Here is a 23,878-nt window from a genome sequence, read left to right as displayed (position 1 = left end):
TCATTCTTGACTACCTTAGGAGGTGTCTTCCATTTTGACCTTGGGACTTCCAGCCCATACTCGTGGCAGATGTTCCTGGTCACTATGACAGCTACCTGATTATGGCGTTCCATGTACGCACTTCCCCTGCCTGCTTCTTACACCCTGCTGTTATGTGCTGTCCTGTCTCAGGATCATCCTTGCACAGTCTGCACCTGGGGTCCTGCCTGTGTGGTAGACCCCAGCCTCTATTGATCTTGTACTGAGTTGAACTGACTGTTCTTGTGCTGCCATGATCAGTGCCTCTGTGCTGTCGTTTTCCAGCCACTGGTAGAATTTCTTGATATCAGAAATCAAGAAAGAAATATATATATATACACACACATGTTAAGGCATTCCCACCAGTCACCAACTACTGCACGTACACAGCAGGGATATGCTGTGTAGGTGTATGTGCTGTGTGTCTATAATGTGTGTGCTGACCACACAGGAAGAGAATGGATGGGTTTGAGTGGAGAATTTGCTTGCTAACTAATGTTTAAAACATTATGTTTTGCCGGGTGGTCAACAGTAAGTAATTACATTATACACACACACACACACACACACAGTATGTTTTAGCCGTGATAGAAGGGGCATGTCCTAAGGATGTCAGGGGTGTGTCTGTGGTCAGTGACACTATAAGACACAGGCAGGTACATTGGAGTCTCCATTCAGTTGCACTGATCTTCTCTGACTTCTTGAGAGACTTCTAGTCATAACTCCGTCTCACAGTTAGAACTTTATATAATTTCATTTTTTTATTCTTAATCATATTTTTGTGAAATCCAGTAGTCTTTTTTGACTTACTTGTCCAGGTAGCTCTAAGTAGGACTTTTATCAAGTGTTTGTGTTGTTCTTAGACAGCTATAAGACAGTTATATTTGAGTTTGGTCCTGACTCAGCATTTGTAGCTGCATACACAGCATCCTTGCTGAGTTGCCACGGCAACTGTGTCAATCAACTGCAAGTCTGGGGTAAGTAAGCTGCTCATGTCTTTCTCCTTTCTCTCCAATATCTTGTTCTCTCTCTTATTCTTTCTCAATCTCTATTTTAGTCGTAACGTCTTTTCTGTCTTTTCCATCTGTTTCTTTCTTCTCATCTACTTTCTAAACATTTCTTATATCCTTCTTCCCCTCATCCTTATTCTGTCATTTTTCTTCTCTCTTATCATGTGTTATTATGGCATATTCCAAATGTGTTTTATGTTTTCATTTTTGGTCAGTGGCTATTTGTGACGAGCCAGTCTGTCCTCTACTTTTACTTTTTTTTTTACCTCGGGTCAAAATGTATTCATTCTTAGTTTGCAAAGTTACATAAAAACAAAAGTAAAGAGCAATAATAAATGCCTAATTGACCACTTGTTCTGTGTACATATGGATAGGCACTGTAGGAAGTTGTGCTTCCAACAGTACAGTCAAAAAATATTTTCCAACCGCAAAATGCTAACTTTAGACATGCCAATATTGTTTTGCTGTAACAAAAACTAGGCCAAAGAAGAATTTTACTACTGCAAAATAAAGCAGTACAACCATTCTCCATTCTTCATGTGTTTGTCTTCTCTATCACGATGTCCCTTAGTTTTAATGACATTAAATAATAAAAAGTCTGTTTTTCTAACTTACCTTAATATCATGTAACTCTCCTCCCGGGCACAGCTACTGCCAAGCGTTGAGAAAACCAGCATGTGTTGGCAAAGTAATGTGTTGTAGGATGAATAATTGCAAGTGTCAATGAACCAAAAATAGCTACAGCAAAGCCTTGTTTCATTCACTCATGGTCATAAAAAGAACGTGATTCATGTTAAATGTTATTTACATCATTTACAACTGCTCCTTACCTGCCTGTCACTCTAGTAACCACGCTCCAAATAAGTTGCAAAAAAATGACTCAGGTGTTTTTTACCATGAGCATGTGTGGTTTAGTGTGTGTGTGTGTGTGTGTGTGTGTGTGTGTGTGTGTGTGTGTGTGTGTGTGTCAGAAGTATTGTAATGTCACCAATTATTATTATTATTATGTAGTCTTGTGATATATTGTATGTTCGTCCGTATGTGAACAGAAAAGGCTTCTTGGCACTAAAAAGGTTAAAAAGTTGTTTGCAGAAAGGGCAGTTGTGTTGACTTAGGTGATTTATATTATGCACGTGGAAAGCCCATATCTCTCTCTAAGTGAACCTGACCATGTTTCAAAATGTGATTTACCCTTTTTCTGACCTGTTTTATCTCCCCTTTCTCCTATCTCCTTCAGATCATATGAACATAGAAGAATACATTGAAGAAGATGAGGAACCACCTTTACTGCTCAGCTCTTGTCCTTCTCACGGTAAATATGTGCATCCGTGTGCTTTTGTGTGTTTATGCAACAAAAAGGTTGTGTTCCTTATAGAGTGGCATGCACATCATGCAACATCGTCCCAATTTTACTCTGCAAACCTTCACTGACTGTTTGTGTGTGTGTGTGTGTGTGTGTGTGTGTGTGTGTGTGTCTTCCAGGTGTTTGGCTGTGGTGGGACTGCAGCAGTGCAGTGTCGGTGGGGGGAAGGATGCGGGTGTCTTCAATGCCCTGCTGGCCAGGAGCCTTCCAAGGTGAGACCACCTTATAAGTATTTCTTCTGTCCCCCTTTGCTCAAAGGGGGGTATGTGTACCTAGGGGTACTTTGGAGGACTGCAGTGGCTACTTGAGATATTTAACAAAAGGGTTAATAGTGAGGCTGTTGTGTTGTGCAGAACATTTACCCTCTTTATGTAGACTTTTTTTTCCTATATGTCATAAAAATATGACATTTGTGTTGCCTTCTTTGGACCTATTCTTGCCTTCCTTTCTTCTACTCTCCTTCTACTTTTTTTCTAGCTTTTTTTTTAAGTTTGTGACACTATTTTCGACCTATTCTTGCTTTATTTCCTTCCTTCTTTCTCCAAAGTTTTGTCTTTTGTACAGTTTATGTCTCATTTTCTCATTAGCAGTTACATGTTTTTTCAGTTGCAAGGCTGTATTTAGTAAATGTATCGCTGACATCGCTGTACAGTTCCTCTTTATATAGACTTTTTTTTTATACCATTAATGATCTTTGCTGGTCATGTGGTACTTGGCTTAAATAAACAATTCAAAAGGTGTACATTATTGAAAAAGGTTCTAGAACCACTGCCCTAAACGGTACATAACACTTCCACCCCATGTTATCTTCCCCTTTCTACCTGTTATAAATGTACAGCAAGGTATATTTCTCCTTATTCTGTAGAATGTAGAGCAAAGCATGTATGCATCTTTATTTGCAGTATGTAAGCAAATTAATTTGTTGTGATTCACTGGTGACAAAATGATTCCCACCACCTACCTGTATATAAAGTATATGGCCAGAGTTTTGATTTTTTACTGTCTTAGCTTCCAATTTCTGTTTAGGGTCACACACATCCAACATAAACCAAGTTATTTGGTTTACTGTTAAATGAGGGAAAACTTTTATGAGATATATATATATGAGAGGCTTTTTTTTAAAGGAGGGATTTTGCCAAGGTGTTATGTTTGTCTTTCGTTGCCAGTTGTATTTATGAAGTTGTCGCAAATCACATGCTATTACTAACACAACAAAACTACCATTTGTCACTAAGATATATGTACTAGCCTTTGTTGGCCATATGTAGCTAAGTATACCTTTACAGAAAATGTCTTTTTTTTCTATAATTCCAGTTAACACAAAGATTCTAACCCTTAGACAGCACCAGAGAGATGCTTAATTTTGTTCTTTTGCAGCCTATTTAGCTTGAGTTAAAAAGTGTTTTCTTTCTTGCCAGGCCTGTGGGCGGATCCAAAGTCCAACAGAGGAAGTGCAATGTCAGTTGTGCCCGACGAGAAGCTTTTCAGACGCATCTGACTCAGAACTTTGCCGCCCACATACATCTTGCAAGCTCCTTGGCCGTAAGGTTGCAACCCCTGGCACTGCAATCTCAGATGGAGTCTGTGGGGACTGTCTGCCTGGGTAAGGCCTAGTAGGCTGCACAGTTCAATGAAACTGTAGCATTGACATTCAAAGTGCTTACGGGGTAGATGTTGGAGCAGATACCCCGTAAGCACTTTGAAATTTACTCTTCATAAACTTTTTATTTGTTCTAAATTAAGGCCTGTCATTTTCTCTGTTTCAAGAAAACAAGAAGACACACACACACACACACATACATTATGTCATTCACAACAATAGGCAGGCAATATCAAGCACCAGAGGACATAATGTGCCACAGGCTAAAACCGCTGATTCATTCATTCACTGTAGAATGGTCCTCCCACTTTTTTTCTCTGTCCATCTCTCTAATTATGTTCCCTACACTTCTTTTTTTTGTGCAGGTTTCACTCCACTGCCAAAGGGGAAGTTTCTACCCAAAGTCTGTGTGTAAAAAGTAAGCAGGATCCTGCACACATGCTGCTCATTAAATTCACAATAATCATTTGTTTTCTATGGTGATAAGACCTTGCTTTTACATCCTGCTCCCCCACCCCCCTCCCCTGTTTCTTCTTATTCTCTCTCAGCCTCTTTGCATGTCAGAATGGTGCGTACAGTGGAGAAAGGTCCATCCAGCGGGACAGGAGGGCCGGTCAATGGCACAGTGGTGCGCAGCGCTGAGGAGAAGACGGCGGAGTACGCCGTGTTTGCTTTGGTGCCTATTTTCTGCGTGATGGGCCTGTTGGGTATCCTCATCTGCAACATCCTAAAGAAGAAGGGATACCGCTGCACTGCTGACAAGGAGGGAGGGGATGAAGAAACTGCCACACCGCAAAAAGAAGGTGAGAGAGATTAAATGACAGGAATTGCAAAAAAAGACTGACAATGAAAAAAAGAGTAGAAAAAGTAAGAAAAATCAAACTAAAGATAGAAAGTAGCAGTGGGCGGGATGACTATAACTAGCATTTATGTTCAGGTTGTTGTCACGTTCGCCCATAAAAATGCCGAATTAGCACACACGCATACAGAAAATGTGGTTACATTTTGTCAGGAGTCGGTGCAAAGCAAAGCCCAAAGGGCAGTGTCTTTGTGTACAGCAAGAGTCCGTGTGCGTATTTCTGTGATGTGACTGCACGCTACATACATTAACCTTACAGGGGTCATTACATGTCATGCATGCTGTGTTTTTCCAAGCATGCATTTATTTTCTTGTAATTTTTCTATCTGAAGGGGGGGTGGAGAGCAAAAGAAGAAAGAAAGACAGAGGGCTGAAGGTGGTATTAACCGAAAGAGAGGTTAATGGCGTTTTACCATTAATCGGCTTGACTTGACTCGATTCGACCGCTGTGCCCCGTCCTCCTTTTTCCATAGCACCGCCTCATGCGTGAGGCGAGCGTGGCTGGTCCGCCTAGTAGAAAACTGCCATGACTTAAAGCAACACACAGACACAGAATGTTGGAAGTGTGTTGCTTTTGATTCTAGGCATGTGGCTGTCGCCACAGCCAGAAGACAAATTAGTTTCAGAAGAACCTGATGGCAGCAGCAAAAAAAAACACAGCTAAACTATTTAAACATGGCAGGTTTGTTAAGGACACCCCCGTCTGTCGCTAGCAATGATGACTTAGTGAATAGTAATGATTCTCTCACACCAATCAGCAGTCAGCAGGTCTTCACGCCACCTTTTGGTATCGCCTAAGCTTGCTTGGAACCTCGACGGAGGTGACACTTAAAAAAGTACCTGTTAGCACGTACAAGGGACTTTTTTTCGAAATGGAAAACCAGAAAAGTCGAGTAGAGGCGAGTCAAGGAAGTACCATGCAGTGGAAAAACACCAAACGATAAATAAATGGAAAATCTAAAGAGAGCTTAGAGAAGGAAATAAAGAGAGACACAGAGGGACCAAGCAATAAAACAAGTATTGAGTTACCACACCCTGTTCTCTGTGCTTTGCACAGTCTCAGAGTAACATGAGTGCTCTTTATTCCTGTCCTTTGTGATAGTGAAGAGTGGTATGTTGTCCTGTCCCTGAGTACTGCAGCCTTTGATACAAATATACTTCTGTTCTTATAAGGTGACAAGTCACCTGTGGCAGGCATAACACCTGGTTTGAACTGGATGATGAAGCAGACACCATTTATACTTTCTGTGTCGACCGACGTAGCCATGCACGCAATGGGAAAAATGGGCTACACCCATATTTCTTGTATGTGCTTGATGTAGTGAACCTGGGTAGTGTTCAGGCTTGTATAGCAGGTAAAATCGTTAAGTCACAAGGTGTACATAATCTGCTTTAGCATTGATTGGAGCAACTCTTTTAAAACTGTGGGACAGGACGCACAATGTGTTCCTGGTATGTTTCTACATAGAACATATGGGATTTTATTAACCTATATCTGCTTTGAGGTGTTTTTAGTTATTTAAGGTTGCACAAACTTCAATAGTTCTTAGCTTTCTGGGATATATGCTCATTTGCTTTCATGCAGAGAGTTAGTTTAGAAGATTAAAACCACTTTCATGTCATGTTCATTAGGCATGCAGGGAATCACCTTGGTTTGTGTAAGAATTGAACAAACAAAGTGCCATTTTTTTCAGTAGTGAGCTTAAGAGGTGCTGGTACTATTGGACAGAGCCAGGCTAAAGGGCTGTTTCCCCCTGCAAATACTATTTTCCTCACTATTGTGCTACCCAGCAGCCCCAGAAGGATTCTTTTCCCCCCATAGGCCACCATTGTAAAAGAGATTTCTGTAAAACTGTTGACAGGACACCTCAAACTACAAACAAAGTTGATTGTGATTGTTGATTTTTTTTTTATTCATGGACTTTTTATATTTAAAAAGCTGTCCTCGAGCCAAGAAAAGCAATTTGAAAAACCTGTGACGTCACCACAATGTTAGTCTATGGGCCCAGTGGGAACTCGCGGGCAGGCCCACAGACACTACTGTGCATATTCAGTGGGCCACATGTAACAGAAGCTTAGAAACGTTTTTTTTTTCCGTATGCGCCAGGCGAGCAGTTTCATTGAACTGAATAAAGGCCATTTTGGGATCCGGTATCCAGTTATTATCATGCATCTATTGTCAGAGCACAGCTGCCACCTCAGCAGATCAGACTTTCTGTCAGCACGGAACACCTGTTTGCCCAACACCACCAAGTTTGGATAGCGTCCCTCATTAGAATTAAAACATTAAAGTAAGTAATGTTTTTCAAAACACGTTTATTTGGGTTTTGTTTTATCTCTGTGCCCCCCTTGGTTGTCTGAACTTGCCTCTTTTCGTTACACAGTTACAAAAACTCACACTTGAATGTTTCTTGATACAATGAGCACATTGAGGACGTCTGCAGTAGTTTGCCGGGTCATTGTTGTTGATTACAGGGAGAATATTACTCTTTTACTTGGAGTACCTAGGTTGTTTTTAGCTTCTGTTCCCTAACATTTCAGCCACAACCACCAATGTAATTGTGTCTTCAAAGATTAGAGCTTCTCTATTGTGTCACCAAGCCTTGGAAGTACATGCCGCTCTGTCTGTGTAGTGGAATAGTGATCCAGGGTCAGCAGATTGGATTGCATGATAAGTATAATTGTTACATCTGTTTCACTAGCAGAAAATCTGGCTTAAAAGTGAAATGCATTCAGAATGTCAAAAACTCCTCAAACATCCCATCTTTGACCATATATTTGAAGGAAAGCCTGTGGAAAGATTTGATTTCAGGACAGACTGATGTCAGAGCAACAGTCTTTCTGTCAAAGCTATTTGACTTATCTTTGCAGCGTTACCTTGGTCTCTTCCTCTCTGAGCACTTTGTTGTGAAACTTAAGACGTCCCTGGACCCAAAGAGAAACGTCCCCAACCCCATCCCCCCACTCCGTCCTTATAGTCTTTGTTCATTCATCCTGTCCTGTCCAACCAACCCGCCTCCCTCTTCTCATATTAACATGACACTATTTATCCTTCTCTCCTTTCCCAGCCAGCTTAATAATTCAATCGGGTCCTCACCTCATGGTTAATGTCTCCTCTTTCTTTGTCCTCTCTCCTCCCCTTCTCTGTATCTCCTTGTTTCTAACTTTTTATGTTCTTCCTTTTATTTTCTACTATTCCAATTTTCTGATTTGCCCTGTCTATTCATTGAGCTTTGTCGGGATCTTCCATGGAACATTATGCACAACACTTTATCACCTCCTTCACTCTCAGCTCCCCCCTTTCTCTCCTCCTGTACAGATGATGCAGTGGTGCAGTGAAAAGCTATTTATATCTGCATGCGTGAGTGAGACACATGAAGAACGAGTGAGGGGATGATACGCAAAATAAAGTTAGTGAAGATGCCAATAGGTGGGTAATGTAAGAAAGTAAAAGACAGTTAAACAGTTGAGAACAAAAGAATGTTTAGAGGGCAGTAGAAGCTTTGAATGCAGCATGGGGAAACTTTATCTCTCTGCCTCGTCCCCTCTCTTGTTGTTATATAACTATCCTTGTTGCAGTGCAGTTTGTTGCAGTCTGTCTTTGGCTAAGGTTAAGTAAAGTTCTTACTCCAGCACTTTGCTCATCATCTTCACTCAGGGGGATCACCCATGAGGAAATACAGCAAGCTTAGCTTAGCAGGTCTAAAATCCGACTGCAGAGGTAACTCCGGCTGTGCAGAGCTGCAGACGGAGAAAAGTTTGACTTGTTGGAAAGCGGGGTTACAGAAACGTTGAAGGGAAGAAACAGGGCAAGACATGCTGGGAGCTAGAGTCAAAGCTGCAACTTTGAGATAACTCAGCTTTCTCAGGACAGAGTAAAAAGGTAGTGTTTAGCTGCTGCAGTTTTGATTTTCTGTAAAGAAAAAGCTCTAAAAATAAAATCTTTTTTATTCTGAAGCTCAAACAGTGAACTGACCAAACTGAGACTCATCTGTAAACAAGGTGACCGACAGGTGACTTAATGTAGCTGACACTGAATCATTGAACATGGGTCAGACTCTGTTGAAGGAATAAAGAGAAGAGGCTGAGTGCCTCACTGTGAAATGGATGCCGTTATCCTCGCATAGCAACAGCCACTGTGGAGACACGACTATTGTTATGTCCCAACAATAGCCTGACACTGGTTATGCAAGAGAAAGACACACACAGTCACATTTTGCTCTTTAACAACCAGATACACACAGTCACCTGGCATTAGGGGTCTGCTAAACCACACACACACACACACACACACACACACACACACACACACACAGAGCCTTCTGTGATTCAGCAGTGCTGAATGGATTGGGATGTGCTGAGTGAGCTATTCTGAACCCCCCCTCCGCCCTCATCCCTTTCCTCTCAAATGCCTCAATGTGCTGTGCTATTATGGGATAGTCGAGGGGGGTGTTGCCATGGCGGCATGTCTATTCTTTGCTGTTCAGTCATCCACATCTATCCTTATCAGTCCCATCATGCACTGGGGCACAATATCCCAGTGACATGCACTGTGTGAACCTAAAAGCATAAGGAACTTACAGTGCATTGAAAAAAAATATAAGTTTATATATTACAGTTAAGTTCATATTGTACAGTTTGAAATACATGCCATTTATCGTGAATGAATGTACACTTTATATGGTTTGACAATCCTTACTCAAGGTCTGCTTACAATTTTTTATATTTGCGTTTTTATTAGTGTTATATGCATAGACTGTAAGAATAAAACTTTATGGTTATATGTATGTATGTATGTAATTACATAGATGAAAATGTCAATACACTAGTTTTAGAATCTAGGATCTAAAACCTAAACTGTAATATTCAGTATTAAAAAAAATATGTCCGCTAATTGTCCGTCTGTGTCTGTCTCTGCTTTTCTTTTTCGCTTGCTTTAGGTAACAATTGTCCCTACATATCTGACGACCTGAATGAAGATACCATCAGTGTTCTGGTTCGCCTCATCACTGAGAAGAAAGGTGGGTGTTAAGCAGCACTGACACCACTTAGAAGCTAGTGGTCAGAGTAATTTAATGTGTTCTGACTTTAGATGGGAACGCAGTGTCATCAGAGTATGTCACAGACACATCTTAACAGCTGCAAGCTCAGGCTGTCTGCTACAGCAAAAAAAGTGAAAAGAGAGATTGGTTGTTTTTGAAGGGAGATAAAACGTCTTCCCCTGTAGAATGAAAAGTAGAACCAAATGTAAATCCTACAATGGTCTAGTTTATTTTTTTCCAATCAATCACCAATAAGCACAAAGATAGATGTAATTTATATTGTCAAAAATGGTCTTATGTAAACCGCATTCTAACAGACAGGGCAAACTTGAGTAAATTTGGATTGATAGTATTGACTGTCACTGTAGTCACATCATTGATTGAGTCTCATCTGAATGTGTGTGTGTGTGTGTTTCAGAAAATGCTGCTGCACTGGAGGAACTGCTGCTAGAGTACGAGAGCAAACAGATGGCCATGAGCAAAGCCTCGTCAATTAAGTATGAGACCACCTTGTACTGTATAAAACGTTGTAACATTGCAATATATTTTATGCAAACAGGTTTTATTTTTGTTATCCTAACAAATAGAAATGCAAACTGTGTTTTAATTTACAGGATTATAATTCCATAGTGTGCCTCCACCTTGTGTTTTCAACTCTATCATTTTAATGTTTTAATTCCAACTGCAACTCTAGTTTTTTTTGGGTTATCAAAGAGGAAAAGAAAATAATCGCATACGATTTCTCAGTGGAGTTCTGGAGTGGGCTGATACACTCCTGCATGTCTGAAGTGAGCATCTGACAGAGTTGTATCCGCTGTCTCTTGATTCATGAGCCTGTCACTAATCTCATTGGCTGTCACATAGCTTGAAGTCACACGATTTACATGACCATGTGTATTTGTGGTTGGAACTTTGGTTGCAATGTGCAGCGGATACAAGTGCTCAAGTATTCAGAAGTTAATCTAACAAAATCAGCAATATGCTGCTTTACACCACTGTCTACACCACTGTCATTTACTTTATCAGCACTGGCAGCAGAAGTCAGAGTCATCTTCATACTCCAAATTGCCCCTCTATTCTTGCACTGACACAGAAGTTCACCTCATCTCGCACTATTCTATGGATGGTAATAAGATACATTACACCCCAGTATGTATGCCACATTGACAACAGTGAGAGGTCTCTGGGGCCTCTGGCAGTGTGCTGCTGCTCAATGGGCTGCTGTAACATGTGAGCTTAGGATTCGAGAACATTCTGACAACCACACATAATATGCACACTGAAATCTGGAAAGCTTTCAGATACTATGTGTGTGTATGTGCATGTGGTTTTGTGTGTGTGGGAGTTTCTGCAGGGGTCACTACAGATCACTAACTAGCTATAACACTGGGACACACAGATGCATTCTGTGCATGCTGCATTCATGTCTTTTGCTCCGCCTTTCTCTGCACAAACACACCATGGAAAGACCTCAGCTAAAGAGGCCTGGGCGGACTTGCTAACAGATACCAGTTCACATTTCAATTTTAAATACATTTCCATGTATACATTCACACTAATGAAAGGTGGAGGGGAACCTAATGGCTGGCTTGTTTGGGGGCTTTTCTAACTCTTAATGTCTTAAGAGTCTTAAGTCTTAAAAAAATCCCTTATCAATCTGGCATTACTGCATGCTTTTTTAACAACACAAAACCTTTAATCTGTATGGAAGCAATAGGGAACAGAAGAGACAATCTATATAAAATGTTCTAGACTGACAAGACTAGCATGTATGGTTCTGTGCATATGTGTGCGTTCAGATATTACGAGGAGTATAGGTGATTTATGATTCAAGGTCCTATTTTTGACTCAATTTACCAGTACCATGTATGGACTTGGCAACAATCTTTTAAGTTTCTCAATATTTGGATTTTTAGGGAAATTTGTCTTGACTATTTAAAAAATAAAAGTATCCAAAAAATTGTAAAATGTAACTGATCAGTTGTTCATTCCCTCTTCGGATTATCCTGCTCTTCTTCCCAGGTTCCCAATGCTGTCTCCACTGTCCACTTTCCGTTCCCTTCCCAGGCTGTGCCCCCATCAGTCCCACCTCCACACCATCTCTGGTCTCTCCGGACTGGCCCCCAAACACGGCTACCGCTGCACCCGCTGTGCCCAGAGAAAATGGCCTGCTATCCTCATACCTCCCCTGGATTCACTCCATGATCCCCTGAAGCCCCCCCAGACCCTCATCCTGTCCTCCCTGAACACATCCACCGACCAGCAGAAGAGACCCCTGCTGGGGGGAGTGTTTTTCAACACCCATAATACACAAGCTGTACCAAATACTGTGCCAAATACTGGGCAGGAAAAGGCGGAAGGGAATGAAGTGAAGGAGGTGGAGGAGGAGGAGGGAGAGCTGGCAGTGTTGTCTGTGGGGAGGTGAGACAGGTCCATATTGTTTCATACCCAGCACATAAATGACATAATACATGACTTACCTGCAATGCAAATATATTGTCACTTTTTCTTTTACTTTTCACTTCTACTACACTGCATTTTAGAGGCAAAGATTACACTTTTTACTACATTTGTTTGAGAGTTATAATTATTCGTTTCTATGATAGAGATTTTAAATCAACCTCAAAACAAAGAAAAAATCCCCCACTCTGCGCTTGCTATAGCATCGCCTTTGATTTAGAAAGAGTTTTTCGGCCCCTCCGGACCTTCATCAACACTATATTCTCTTGAGCCACATTCGGTTAATTATATCAACATGGGGGTTTTTCACACTGTGGTATTGCTGCTTCTATTTAATCTACTTTACTGACTCATCTGAATACTTCTATCACTTCTCACACATTCACATTGATTTAACCATTGTCCAGCTGAGTTATAGAAAGGCTAGAAACATCTATATACTGTTTACTAATGTAACAGGTTCAGACCTACAGTACTGTAGAATTTACGTGATTTAAAATAAGCCTGAAAAAATAGCAGAAAAGAGGATTAAACATGTAGAAAGACTAAATAAGTTTCACACACACTCAAACAGCTCCACACTCCTGTAAGAACATGTGCGTGTTTTAGCTGCCGCCATTATAACATGATTGCTATAAATGTAACTGTGATGATATCTCTCGCTCGACTGACAGGTTTCAAGTCACTCAGATCCCTGAGCAGAAGCCCGCCGCCATAGAAACTAAGACATCATCCCAAGAGCATCGGAACTCCCTTTTTGGAGGGAAACCCTTCTGTTCCTCTTCATCATTTGGCACCAGGAGGTACAACCTTCAAAACACAGTCACACGCTTCCACCTCTCACTCTCTTTTTCCTTCTACTGTACATGTGTGTTTGCTGTAATCACCCCTCTCCTTACCCATTTCTTTATATTTCTTCCACAATGCACACTCCACATTTGTATGGGTTTAAGTACTGTGTTAATCTCGAGATCATTATTTTGGCTCACATTCTTTGGGCCAGCACTGAAGTAGGTAGTCTGTTTCACTGGGAAATTAAGTTATACAGCTTATAATCAGTTTATCAGAGGATTTTCCCTAAAACTATTAAGAAAATTATCTTCTTCTGTTTCCTGTTGTCTGCTCATACACATAAACAACACACAACACTCTTAGAATCAGCATTATTACAGTAACTACCTGCCTGATGTCTTAAAAAAATCCTTAAGTAAGCAATCATTTATGCTTCAAAATCAGCCCAAATAAGAAATAATGAAATAAGTGTGCTTTAAAAAACTCTTAAAGTCATTTATATGTCATGTCTTATACTTGGAAATCTTCCATTCTGTCCTTCATGTCCTCATCCCGCCTCTTCCTTGACATTTTGACTTTCTCAGGTGAAGAGACAGAGAGCGTGATAATGCTACCTCGCTGAAGATGACCTTATTATTCACTGACAACTTGACGTCTGGCAGGGATGGTGTTTCTAGACGACAGACTGACACCACGAAACTACAAGAACCAACTCATGCTGGAATACTTTTTTTTATTGATGTGATAAGAGGAATATTACTGTATTTGTTATTGCATAAAAACAATACTGTACTTTGCAGATGTATCAAATGTACCGTCATAGAAGTTCAACTTAAATTACAGCTGCTTTCCGTCACTGTCTAAATCCATAGAAAGTATAGCTCTGTGACAACAGATTGTCAAAACCTGACACTACTAGTAAGAATGAAAGGGAGAAAACAAAAAAGAGTTTGGGTCATGTAAAAACTGTGTTCTCAACCCCTATTTTTGTGCTTCTATTATAGACACAGGTGAACCATACATAGGCGGACACAAACAATACAGGCAGACAGGTACACCTACACTACTTGTGTACAGTGATGAGGACAACACTGTGGAATACATAACTGACAAAAGACAGAACTCAAACAGCAGTGAGACTGAAACAAACTCGTTCAAGTATGTTCTTTAAAAAAAAGAGAAGATATCACACACGTTGTCTTTCACCAAGTGCCATATGAGCATAAGAGTTTGAAGGTTTTCACCAAAAGACAAGGAAAATCTGACTTAGTTGACATCAAAAAGATATGATTTTGGGTCATATCACACTTGATTTCAGAGTACAGAAAGTATTATAAGGAGAAAATGTTATATTTTGTTGTTTTAATTATTTTATTTTACAAGTTTAGCATATAGGATGTGCAGGTGAGTTGAGGTTTTAGACCTTGATGATGTTGAATTCAGTTTCAACCAAAGATGCACTCACTGAGTTCAGTGAACCTTTAAGAGTTTGAGAAACATTCACTCAGTGATGTAAACCTACCCGCAGTAAGCATTAATAACAATTGCACCCTTTAAAAATAGGTCCAAGTAGGTGATCAGGGGCCAAAATGTGATCTCAGGGTGGGCCCCCAATAAAGTAACAGCATTTTTCATTAGGGTCTTAGAAAAAGTTAGATGGGTAGATGTCACTTTTGTAGTATAGACCATGTAAATTAATGTACATATGTAAATATGGGTGGGTATAGAGAAACAGACCTGGTTTTGTAATTTAAGCATACAGTATGTATGAGGTGAAAGACAACTGCACTGCACCAATAAGTGACATTTGTGGTCCGTCATTTAAAAAAGCGGTAGACTCTGTCACACCATCATGCATATAATTGAATTTCTGGTTTAATCAACCTTATGTGTATGATTTGTTTTTCACAATTTGAGTGCAACATTTCAGTGTTTTAAACATGAACTTTTAAAAAGTCCTACACACAATACTGTACAGTACACATAGCCAGAAGTTATACAATCTCCATAACCTTAAGGAGCTACTTCCCTATAAACACACACGCACATTATTATTCTTTTTTTTTTTTTTTTTTTACAGTTTAATTAAATAAACCACCTAGCGGCTACATAGGATTAGTGGTTGAGACGCCTCAAAGTCATACAGCCCAGTTAGTTTCAGTTTACATCCTCAGGAGTTTTTATAGAGTATACTATAATCATACGAGTTTTTTTTATCCCATCATTTTCTTATTATATTACGAGGAATACATGTCTGGAGGACAGGATATGTATTGGTTGCAGCAGTTACACGTTTTCTTTTGATTTCAAGCTGAAGTGTTGCTGGAAGGATAAAACAAACATTTATCTCAACAGCTTTGTATGCATTTACAATATTACAGTTTTCTGTGTGATGTTTTTACTCTTTCAAATAAAAAAAACCCAGATGCATTTTAAATACATGTCTATTTGGCTGTTCTTGGTGAAATACAGTAATTTGGCTTTTTTGTGTTTGTGTGCTTTTGTCTGTGAATGAAGTGTAGGTTTGTGAGGGAAATGTAGTGAAATAGAAATAGTCAAAAATGTAATTCAAACTAAAGCATCATGGTCTGTCTTGTTTGTTAGGCAGTGTCGCCCTCTAGCGGTCGTTGTCGTTCATTAGATACAATGACAGCTGTTAAGTGTATATCAAGTGTAGCAAATAATGACATCTACTAAGTCTCCACTAAACTGCAAATAAGGATACTCTCCCTACAAATACACAGATAATACTTTCCAAACACATAGCCAACAGGTTGATGTAACAACTAACTTCTCTGGTTTCAAATGCTCAGCTGCTCAGACACTAAGAGAGAGAGAATCGATGAACTTACATTAAAGGACAACATATACGTAAAACACCAGCTCTTCTAAGAAAATGTGTCACAAAATGATTCTACAGCCGTTATGCAAGAATTATATCTTACAAATTATGACATTAAACAAATGCAGTGAGACAAATGACAACAAAAGTATCACCACAACAATTATATCATCATTTATACATTTATAGAAATGTTTATTTTAAAATTGTTGCATTCCTTCACATTTTGTAACACAAAGTTAGACATAAGCACTGCTCTAGCATATTCATAAGAAGTCTTTCCATCTTTGTCCGATATGTGGGAAGAAATATGAGCTCTGGAAAGTTAACTTATTCCAATACAAACACACAAACATGCGGTGCAGCAGTTTTCCAGTAGAATCAACAAAAACCACAGATGTGGAGCTCAATATGGTTCTGTAGTAGTTCTGTCCATACATTATAGCTTTTCAAACATAACATACCATGGTCTGTAGAAATCATTTAACAGATTTTAATGCCCACTACATAATTTAGATGTTTATTCATACCCTTCAGTCAAATCTGAACATGCACTTCTACTGGTTAATCTTAATGCATTGTCTGTCGGTGTCAGTGTGGGGAGGCCCATCTACCAGAAGAAACCGGCAATAAGTAATGCCCTTTTCCCCATATCTTTCTGCATTTTTGCCAATATAGTTATATTGGATCAGAGTTGTGTGGTCAAGTGTGTGCTCACACTTGTTGGTTTTGATGACTTGTTCTTCTTGGTGAGGCTACTGCGAGCACCCTGCCCAGCCAGGAAGTAAAGGATGGGGTCCACGCAGCTGTTGGCACTGGCTAAAGGTCGGGTCACCTTGTAGGCCACACTGGACCCCTCCAGCAACTTGCAGCTGATCTGATGAACAAAAAAAAAACGTAAAATCCTGAGCTTTAAAAGTCATAACACATTTATTATGAAAGTGTTTGTCCTCACCTGTGAGGGATCGACCTGCCTTAGGTATCTTAAAGAGTAGTAAAGACTCCTGTTGACGTGGAAGGGCAGGAAGCAGAGCATGAACGCTGCCAGCACAATGATGATCATCTTCACTGACTTCTGCTTGGAATGTTTGGCTGACAGGCCTCCCCTCTCGCCCCCTTCAGACCCCCAGCCGGGCTCCAGAAGCTTCCGCACCATGAGGCCATTGCACACCATTACCACCATGAAGGGCAAGGCAAACATTAGCAGTGACACAGCTGAGCTGTACACCAGGAAGTCATAAAAAAGCTCTGGGCTAGTGGTGTCGTAGCAGATCCGCTCACCTTCCACATCCCTAGCAAAGGAGAACAATTGTTGGAATATTAAACGGTAGTACTGCCTTGTTCAACATTGAACCATGGAAAAAAAGATAGGAGTGTTGAATGAAAGCAGATACAATGAAAATGTGTTAGCTGACAGGTTTCATTTAAGTGTGTCCCATTATGGCACCCCAATACAAGGTAGTTGGTGGGCCAGAAAAATTGATAGTTTACACTTAAAAACTTTGAATACAATAAAGAGGGATATTACATTAAGTAGGTAAGGAAGGAATGAAGAGGTAAAAGAAACGTGGAGATAAATATACAAATTGAAATCACCTAATTCTTGAGAAGTAGAGAATAGGTGACTGGCAGAATAAAACAAGGGCCCACAATGCAACAGATACCAGCCTGGCCCGACGAGCGCTGACCCAATAGAGGGAGCGGACTGGATAGCAGATCCCAACGAAGCGATGCAGGCTGATACAGCACAGGAACAGAATGGAACCTGCCAGAGAGATAACTATTTATTATACTATATTTTTATATTGTATAATGTTTTGTCTTGTTGAATATTATACCGCTATAACTGTACCATATCATATATCAAACTCGTTTTTTTGCTGTTTTGTATGGGTCCGTGCCATGCCATCACTTTACCATATAAGTTGGTATAAAACAGGAAGCGTATGAGCTTGCAGAATGGTTCGCTGAAGGGCCAGTCGTTTTGATCTGCGTAGTAATAGATGAGGAAGGGCAGAGTGAAGATGTAGAGTGTGTCACACATCGTCAGGTTAAACATGTAGATAGTGGAAGGCTTCCAGCGCTTAGTGCGAAACACAATCACATACAACGCTGTGGCGTTCAGTGCCAGGCCAATTACAAAGACCAGGGTATAGCAGACAGGAAGGAGAATGTATTTAAAACGTTCTTCAAAGTGACAGTAGAAGGCACTGCCATTGGTAAGGTTGGTCATGTTGTTGTCAAAGGTGACGATCCTGGTTGGGAAATCACCTGAGGAAAAGAAAAGTATAAAGGAAAAGATTGTAAATATGCTGCATTTGAACAACCATGAAGAAGTTAACATAGACACAGAAATAGAGTGTGGAGACATAGGAAATGAGTCTGGCCGCGAGACATCAACCTCAATCACATTTTGGGATGGCCCAAGTAATTCACATTGGCATGCCTGAACAGCACAGGCCATTATGCTGCATACTCGACCAGAGTTTTGTGATTTCACAATCAAATTAACACAATCCAGTTCATAACATGAGTCATCCCATTTTAAGCGATTGCGCTTCCACAGGATAAAAATGCTTTAATGATGACATCCTTTAATCACCTTTTTCTTTCTGAGTGGGTTGTTGAATAAATGAAAGAATACTTGTGAGGGATAGAGAAAAGACAAGAGGAAACTTAAACGGTGGCACCCATGTCAAATCATAACTGATTAAATCCTAAATCCTTCTTCTGTATGAGTATGAGTGAATAGTGAGTCTGGCCGCAAAATAGATCAGTGCTGCATATGTGAGTAACAAGCAGGTAACAAGATCTACTGTAGTATTCTACCACTTGCCCCAACAGGATTACATGATGAGACTTCTTGACATCTTGTCTCAGCAGAACTGAAATACTAAGCCTTTCTCCTCCAAATACACAGATCTTTGTGGTAACAAGCTTTTGCAAAAATGTAAGTGCAGCTGTGTTCTTGTGCAGAGACACACCACTCACTCTGGCACTTAGCATGCCAACGTTTTCCAAAACCTTGGGAGAGACAGAGAAATAACTTTTTAACTCAAACCAGACCTCGTTTGAGACCATTTTCAAACCTTTCTTTCTGTTATTCTCACTGGCTTTGTTACATTGTCAACCTCAGTCCACTCTTTTTCTGCTTCCTAAACCTGAGACCAAACAAGTCATGTAACAACCTAAGGGACACCTTAAAAACTTGCATGCAAATAAGACAGTAGCTAGCTTCCAGATATACTTGTTTGTCGTCTGTGTGTTTTGCTAACCTCTCTCTTTTTTCTTCCCTATCTGTCCTTACTGATACTGATACTGTACCCTTTGCTGACTTCACTGCCTTTTCTTTCTCTTCAAAACAGCTGCAAGTTGAATTTAACAGATAAAAGACCTGAGACAGAGCACCTCTTTTGTACTCCAAATCTCTTTGACCTGCTGAGTGCACACCACACCAAACTGTAGGCAGCTTACTTTTGAGTAAAAAAAAAAGCACACCCACATTGCATCCACATCAATTTACAAAAATCCCCCTTCCCTAGGGACAAACCCCCTTAAACACATGAAATTACTCACACAGTATGAATCGCTTTTCAAAGATTGTCTAACCATCCTGTGTAATGTGTCTTCATTATCATAAGCAGAAGTACAGCTTGCAGTGTATCTAGGTCTGTTGCTTGCAGTTGAATGCGTCCTCAAGATACTTCAGTGGGGGAAAAACCTGTGGAGGTGTGTGCTGTCTGACAAGCAGTAGCTTGTAGACATTGCGTTGCCAGTTTAGCTTGGGGATGATGTTAAATATCAATTAGTCAAACGGACAGTGAATAGGAAAAAACTGTCACCACCTTTAACTTTTCCAACAATTGTTTTTTCAGTTTTGGTATACTCAGAAAGTAAACCCTATCAAACTAATACATGTAATCATTACTATAAGTATAGGGCTATACAATTATCAACATTTACTTATAATTTTTCTTTGTAACCTAAAGGGCATACGAATTAGAACTAATTCTTATCACAATAAGCTATTATTTACAAAGGCTTTTACAGGTAAATCTTAATAAAAACACAGCTATAGCATAACAATTTTGCAAGCAGGGATAATTTGAAATCTCCTGCCATGTAATCAAAAACAAAATATGTAGTCCTTTGTGTCCCCACGGAATTAAAGTGGACCTGACAGCCCCACTGACAAAAAGATATCAAAGATTACCTGTGATTTCTCACATTTCAGATATGCAATATGTGACTCAAAACTAACCATCCATGCTGTTTTTTGCACTTTTATTTTAGAGAAGTATTTGCCAGTTTTGATAGAAAAATCTCTTACCTTAGTATGGCCAAATAAATGTATTCTCCAATACCAAATCACAAGATAAATCCTAAACCAAAAGCATCCTGGCAGGATCCTAACAGATACAGTATAATCCAACAATGTCAGCCATTTTCTTCTGTGCCACTAGCAGACAGTTATTTGTGTGGGTGGTAATAGATTGGTTTGGTGTCTCTGACTGTGAATGTGTGTTATACTGAGAGAAAATGTAAGAAAAGAGTACTTAATGTCTTACCCGCTCCACAAAACTTGGTGTATTAATGATTACACGGCCCTTAACCTTGGCCATGGCACGTACTGTAGAAGGCGTGAAGTAAAATTCTTGGAAGATTTTCTTTGCATTTTCTTCAATCTAGCCAAAAATGAATACCTCCAGAGTCATGTATTTGTTCCACTCACTTGTCTGTTTTGTAAGACATTCTTGCCTACCATAACTATCTTTTGTAGTTTGGCATCAGTGGCATGTGAGCAGATATTTTTCTGGGAAAAAATAACATTGACTGCATTTCTTTCCCCCAGTAACACACGTTTTAACCTTGAGAGGTTTGAACAATTTCAATTTCAATTTCACACGCATTTTAAAGCACAAGCAACCAGGGGTATTTGTTCATTTATGACGAGACATCTCGTCCTCACTTGCTGCACAGGAAGTTACAGACATTGTTTTTGATGTGATTTAACATAAAATCTGCATATAATTATGAAAAGTGAAGACTGCATTTATTACATGATCTTACATAATATTTGACGATGCCAAGTGCCCCTGGGCAAGTGACCAGTTGCCATAATGGTTGATCCAGCCCATGACCCCATTTCACCCTGTCTACTCCCTGGTATTCCCTTGGACACAAATACACAAGTCTATAATAGCACAGATTAGCCTTCTTTAAATAAAGTTTAGCAAATGGATGAATATTTTAGTGATTTTTTGATTCAATAGGCTAATATAATTTCAGATGAATTCGAATGACAGTCTTAAAATATGTATTGAATTATTAGGCTATTATTTACAACCCAATAGTCATTGGGTGGACTCTCTCTTTCTCTCTCTCTCTCTCTCTCTATATATATATATATATATATATATATATATATATATATATATATATATATATATATATATATATAAATATATATATACATATATATACATATATATAATACTTTTTTTGTCCTAATCTACAGCATAGACTGTATAAAGACAGATGAATGTGTGCTGTACGCGATCGATTTTTCCTTGATCGACTGCGGTTTCTTGTTGCTATGCAGGTCTGCAGGACGCAGGCTCTCCACCTGTCAGTCAGACTTTTCTCCTTGAGCAGGCTGGCGGCCGACTCAGAAAACCCCTAATGCTCAGTAGATACAGAGTACGATTTTGCAGTTATCATCCTTCCTGTCCCCTTATTTGGTTTATAATACCTTTGCGTAAGTGTCAATCGAGGTTACTGTCGACTGTAGGCTAGAGGATGCAGAACTGAAAGAATGTCTTTCCGCTCGCAATGTTATCATTGACAGGACGCTATATCGTGCTTCGCCACGTTGGGGAGCCGTTGAGCTAAGCTAGCTAGTTGCTGAAGGGGTTCCCCGTTAGGTTAATACACCCCCCCTCCAGTCCCTTCCCTCTGCTTTTTCTTCTCCGCTTGTCTGCTCTCCTGCTTCACAACACAGTACAGTACACACTAGTCCTCTAGTAGTGGCAGCAGCCTACACAAGTGTGTTCACCCTCTACTCGGAGCTTCAGTTTCTGCTCTGTATAAACTAGCCATTTATCATCAATCATGGCCGCCGGAGTACAAATTTAACTCCCGTCTTTCCTCCCTGTCGTCTGGAGGGAGGGTTTTTTGTTGGAGACAAAATATTAGTCTCTCACTGATTTGGATTTCCTATTGGAATTACAATACATCTCGTAAGGGAACGACCATTCATGTCAATACTCCAAAATGCAGCCGCCGCCGAGGAAGGTGAGTGATTTCCAGAGTCCGTTATGTTGTAGCTGGGCTATACAGACAATGACAGACAGATAACAGTGTAACGTTAGTCACCTTAGCTAGATGAGGATGTTGTGGATTACTAAACAAACAAAAATTGTCTAATGCTGCAGGCTAAATAAAATTAAAGGGGAGAAAAGACATTTGCTAGCGTTTGCTAGCTAGCTATGTTAGTCAGTAGCCTAGTTAATATGAATCTGTCCAGCCGTTAACGTTGTAGCGTCGAGCCGTCAAATGTCAAATAATGTAGCTAGAAAACGCTAGTTGAGCTAACATGAGAGGTTCTATTCAGTGCACCACACACATGGCAGCAACGGTACATCTAACTAGTAACGTTACAGTAACGATAAGGAATACCGTAAGTTAGTCTACAATTTAATGTCAATGTAACACTAGTGTAGCATTATTTTGCTTATATATATAACTTTATCGTAAAATTGTGACAATATATAGTCTTCCAGACAGCATAACACGAGCTGTCGTTTCTTCACGTTGTGATGCTTCTTGTCTTAAGGTCCTTCAGTCCGTCCAGGGTCACATCTTTTCGTCAAAGGCTGAGCTGACAAATGCTACATACACACACACACACACACACACACACACACACACACACACACACACACACACACACTGAGGAGACATGCTGGCAGAGCCATGTCAGATACTGACTTTGATCGATTATATATGGGCTTAGAAAAAGAACACAATCCACTACAGCTTGGTACCAGTTTGTGAGAGTATGTGTTTAAGATGCTTGTCCATTGCCTTTCTATGAATGTGTGAGTTGTCCTAAAATACCGGTAAATGCATGAGAGACAATGACTATGCTGGGAACCTCTGCACAGTTTTGTCTTAATTGCCACATATTCCCCCAGTGCCATTTATGCTCTGGGTTTCTGCACACAGACTAGCTTTGAACATGTTATATCGTGTCTATAAAACACATACACACACTTGAACACTTGAACAGGTCCTTTCATCATTAAGGCTGCAGAGACCACTGTGGTTGACTTGTTCCGACCTAGGGTTGGGTATACAAATATTGGAAACCGGTATGGATACCAGTACCGTGACTTTGATAAGGGTTCCTAAACTATACTCTTCCCCCCCCCCGATTTTACCAATTTTATAAAACAAAACGAAATTAAAACATTACACATTACGACATAAATCTTTTAATTTTCCAGCTCTTACTATGTGAGCCCAGTCTCTGTGCGTAACGTAGAGTTTTGCATGCATGCCTCTTTGATGTGTAACCTTAGACAGCCAGTCACAAACATTAACTCTCTGTAGAAGCATGCTGAACGCTTATTGGCTTACTGACGCGGATGACATTTATTCCGAAGGTCGTGAAATTGGGTATTGAATGACGAGGTTTATTTTGATACTTGATACTTTACAGGCAACTTGGTCAGTGCACAAAAAGTGTCGAATTCGGTACCCAGCCCTACTTGTTCCACTATGTGTGTGATCAAATGCACCATTGCACATGCACCATAATTATTTTGTAAGATCTCATTTGTCTGCAGAGCTGTGTCTTTACCATTCAGTTTGCTGCGAAAATGTTTCCA

At 40.0% G+C, this 23,878-nt stretch overlaps 3 protein-coding genes and 1 long non-coding RNA gene across 7 annotated transcripts in view; 2 read left to right on the top strand and 2 right to left on the bottom strand.

Annotated features, from left to right (window-relative positions):
- relt (RELT TNF receptor) overlaps positions 1-14,172 on the top strand; it is a 27,496-nt gene extending 13,324 nt beyond the window's left edge. Inside the window, exons 1-11 of one of the 2 annotated variants that reach the window (XM_034865814.1) lie at positions 752-995; positions 2,266-2,340; positions 2,511-2,603; positions 3,810-3,994; positions 4,357-4,409; positions 4,540-4,794; positions 9,791-9,871; positions 10,311-10,389; positions 11,915-12,313; positions 13,027-13,155; positions 13,729-14,172. In XM_034865814.1, coding sequence (XP_034721705.1) covers positions 2,299-2,340; positions 2,511-2,603; positions 3,810-3,994; positions 4,357-4,409; positions 4,540-4,794; positions 9,791-9,871; positions 10,311-10,389; positions 11,915-12,313; positions 13,027-13,155; positions 13,729-13,732 — 1,320 coding nt within the window. In that variant the 5' untranslated portion in view covers positions 752-995; positions 2,266-2,298 and the 3' untranslated portion in view covers positions 13,733-14,172. Of the gene's footprint in view, positions 1-751; positions 996-2,265; positions 2,341-2,510; positions 2,604-3,809; positions 3,995-4,356; positions 4,410-4,539; positions 4,795-9,790; positions 9,872-10,310; positions 10,390-11,914; positions 12,314-13,026; positions 13,156-13,728 lie in introns of those variants that run through there. The other variant, XM_034865808.1, reaches the window with a different exon arrangement.
- Positions 14,173-14,901: 729 nt separating this feature from the next.
- Positions 14,902-22,938, bottom strand: LOC117940739. The gene is made up of 2 exons (XR_004655810.1): positions 22,905-22,938; positions 14,902-15,173 (listed from the first exon to the last, which is right to left on the bottom strand). It is a non-coding gene; the product is annotated as an uncharacterized LOC117940739 (long non-coding RNA).
- On the bottom strand, positions 16,387-19,669 carry p2ry2.1 (purinergic receptor P2Y2, tandem duplicate 1). Its single transcript, XM_034865838.1, has 5 exons — positions 19,563-19,669; positions 17,904-18,257; positions 17,583-17,751; positions 16,942-17,278; positions 16,387-16,863 (listed from the first exon to the last, which is right to left on the bottom strand). Exons 2-5 carry the CDS (start codon positions 18,217-18,219, stop codon positions 16,675-16,677), a joined length of 1,011 nt encoding a protein of 336 aa, XP_034721729.1. The 5' UTR covers positions 18,220-18,257; positions 19,563-19,669; the 3' UTR covers positions 16,387-16,674.
- LOC117940495 (F-BAR and double SH3 domains protein 2-like) overlaps positions 21,634-23,878 on the top strand; it is a 56,307-nt gene continuing 54,062 nt past the window's right edge. For 2 of the 3 annotated variants that reach the window (XM_034865762.1, XM_034865759.1), the window contains exon 1: positions 21,634-22,280. In XM_034865762.1, coding sequence (XP_034721653.1) covers positions 22,260-22,280 — 21 coding nt within the window. In that variant the 5' untranslated portion in view covers positions 21,634-22,259. The remainder of the gene's footprint in view (positions 22,281-23,878) is intronic. The other variant, XM_034865766.1, reaches the window with a different exon arrangement.

The sequence above is a fragment of the Etheostoma cragini genome, chromosome 3 (assembly GCF_013103735.1).
Source record: "Etheostoma cragini isolate CJK2018 chromosome 3, CSU_Ecrag_1.0, whole genome shotgun sequence".
NCBI classification, from domain to species: domain Eukaryota; kingdom Metazoa; phylum Chordata; class Actinopteri; order Perciformes; family Percidae; genus Etheostoma; species Etheostoma cragini.
Note: the sequence above shows the minus strand (reverse complement) of the source record. Positions and strands in the feature narration are given on the sequence as shown.

Coding starts and splice junctions, on each gene's coding strand:
- p2ry2.1 (XM_034865838.1), bottom strand. CDS start 18,219: ATGACCAACCTTACCAATGGCAGTGCCTTCTACTGTCACTTTGAAGAA. Junction 17,752..17,903: donor GTTTTATACCAACTTATATG/GTAAAGTGATGG, acceptor TCTCTCTGGCAG/GTTCCATTCTGTTCCTGTGC. Junction 17,279..17,582: donor CTCTACTTCTCAAGAATTAG/GTGATTTCAATT, acceptor CTCCTTTGCTAG/GGATGTGGAAGGTGAGCGGA.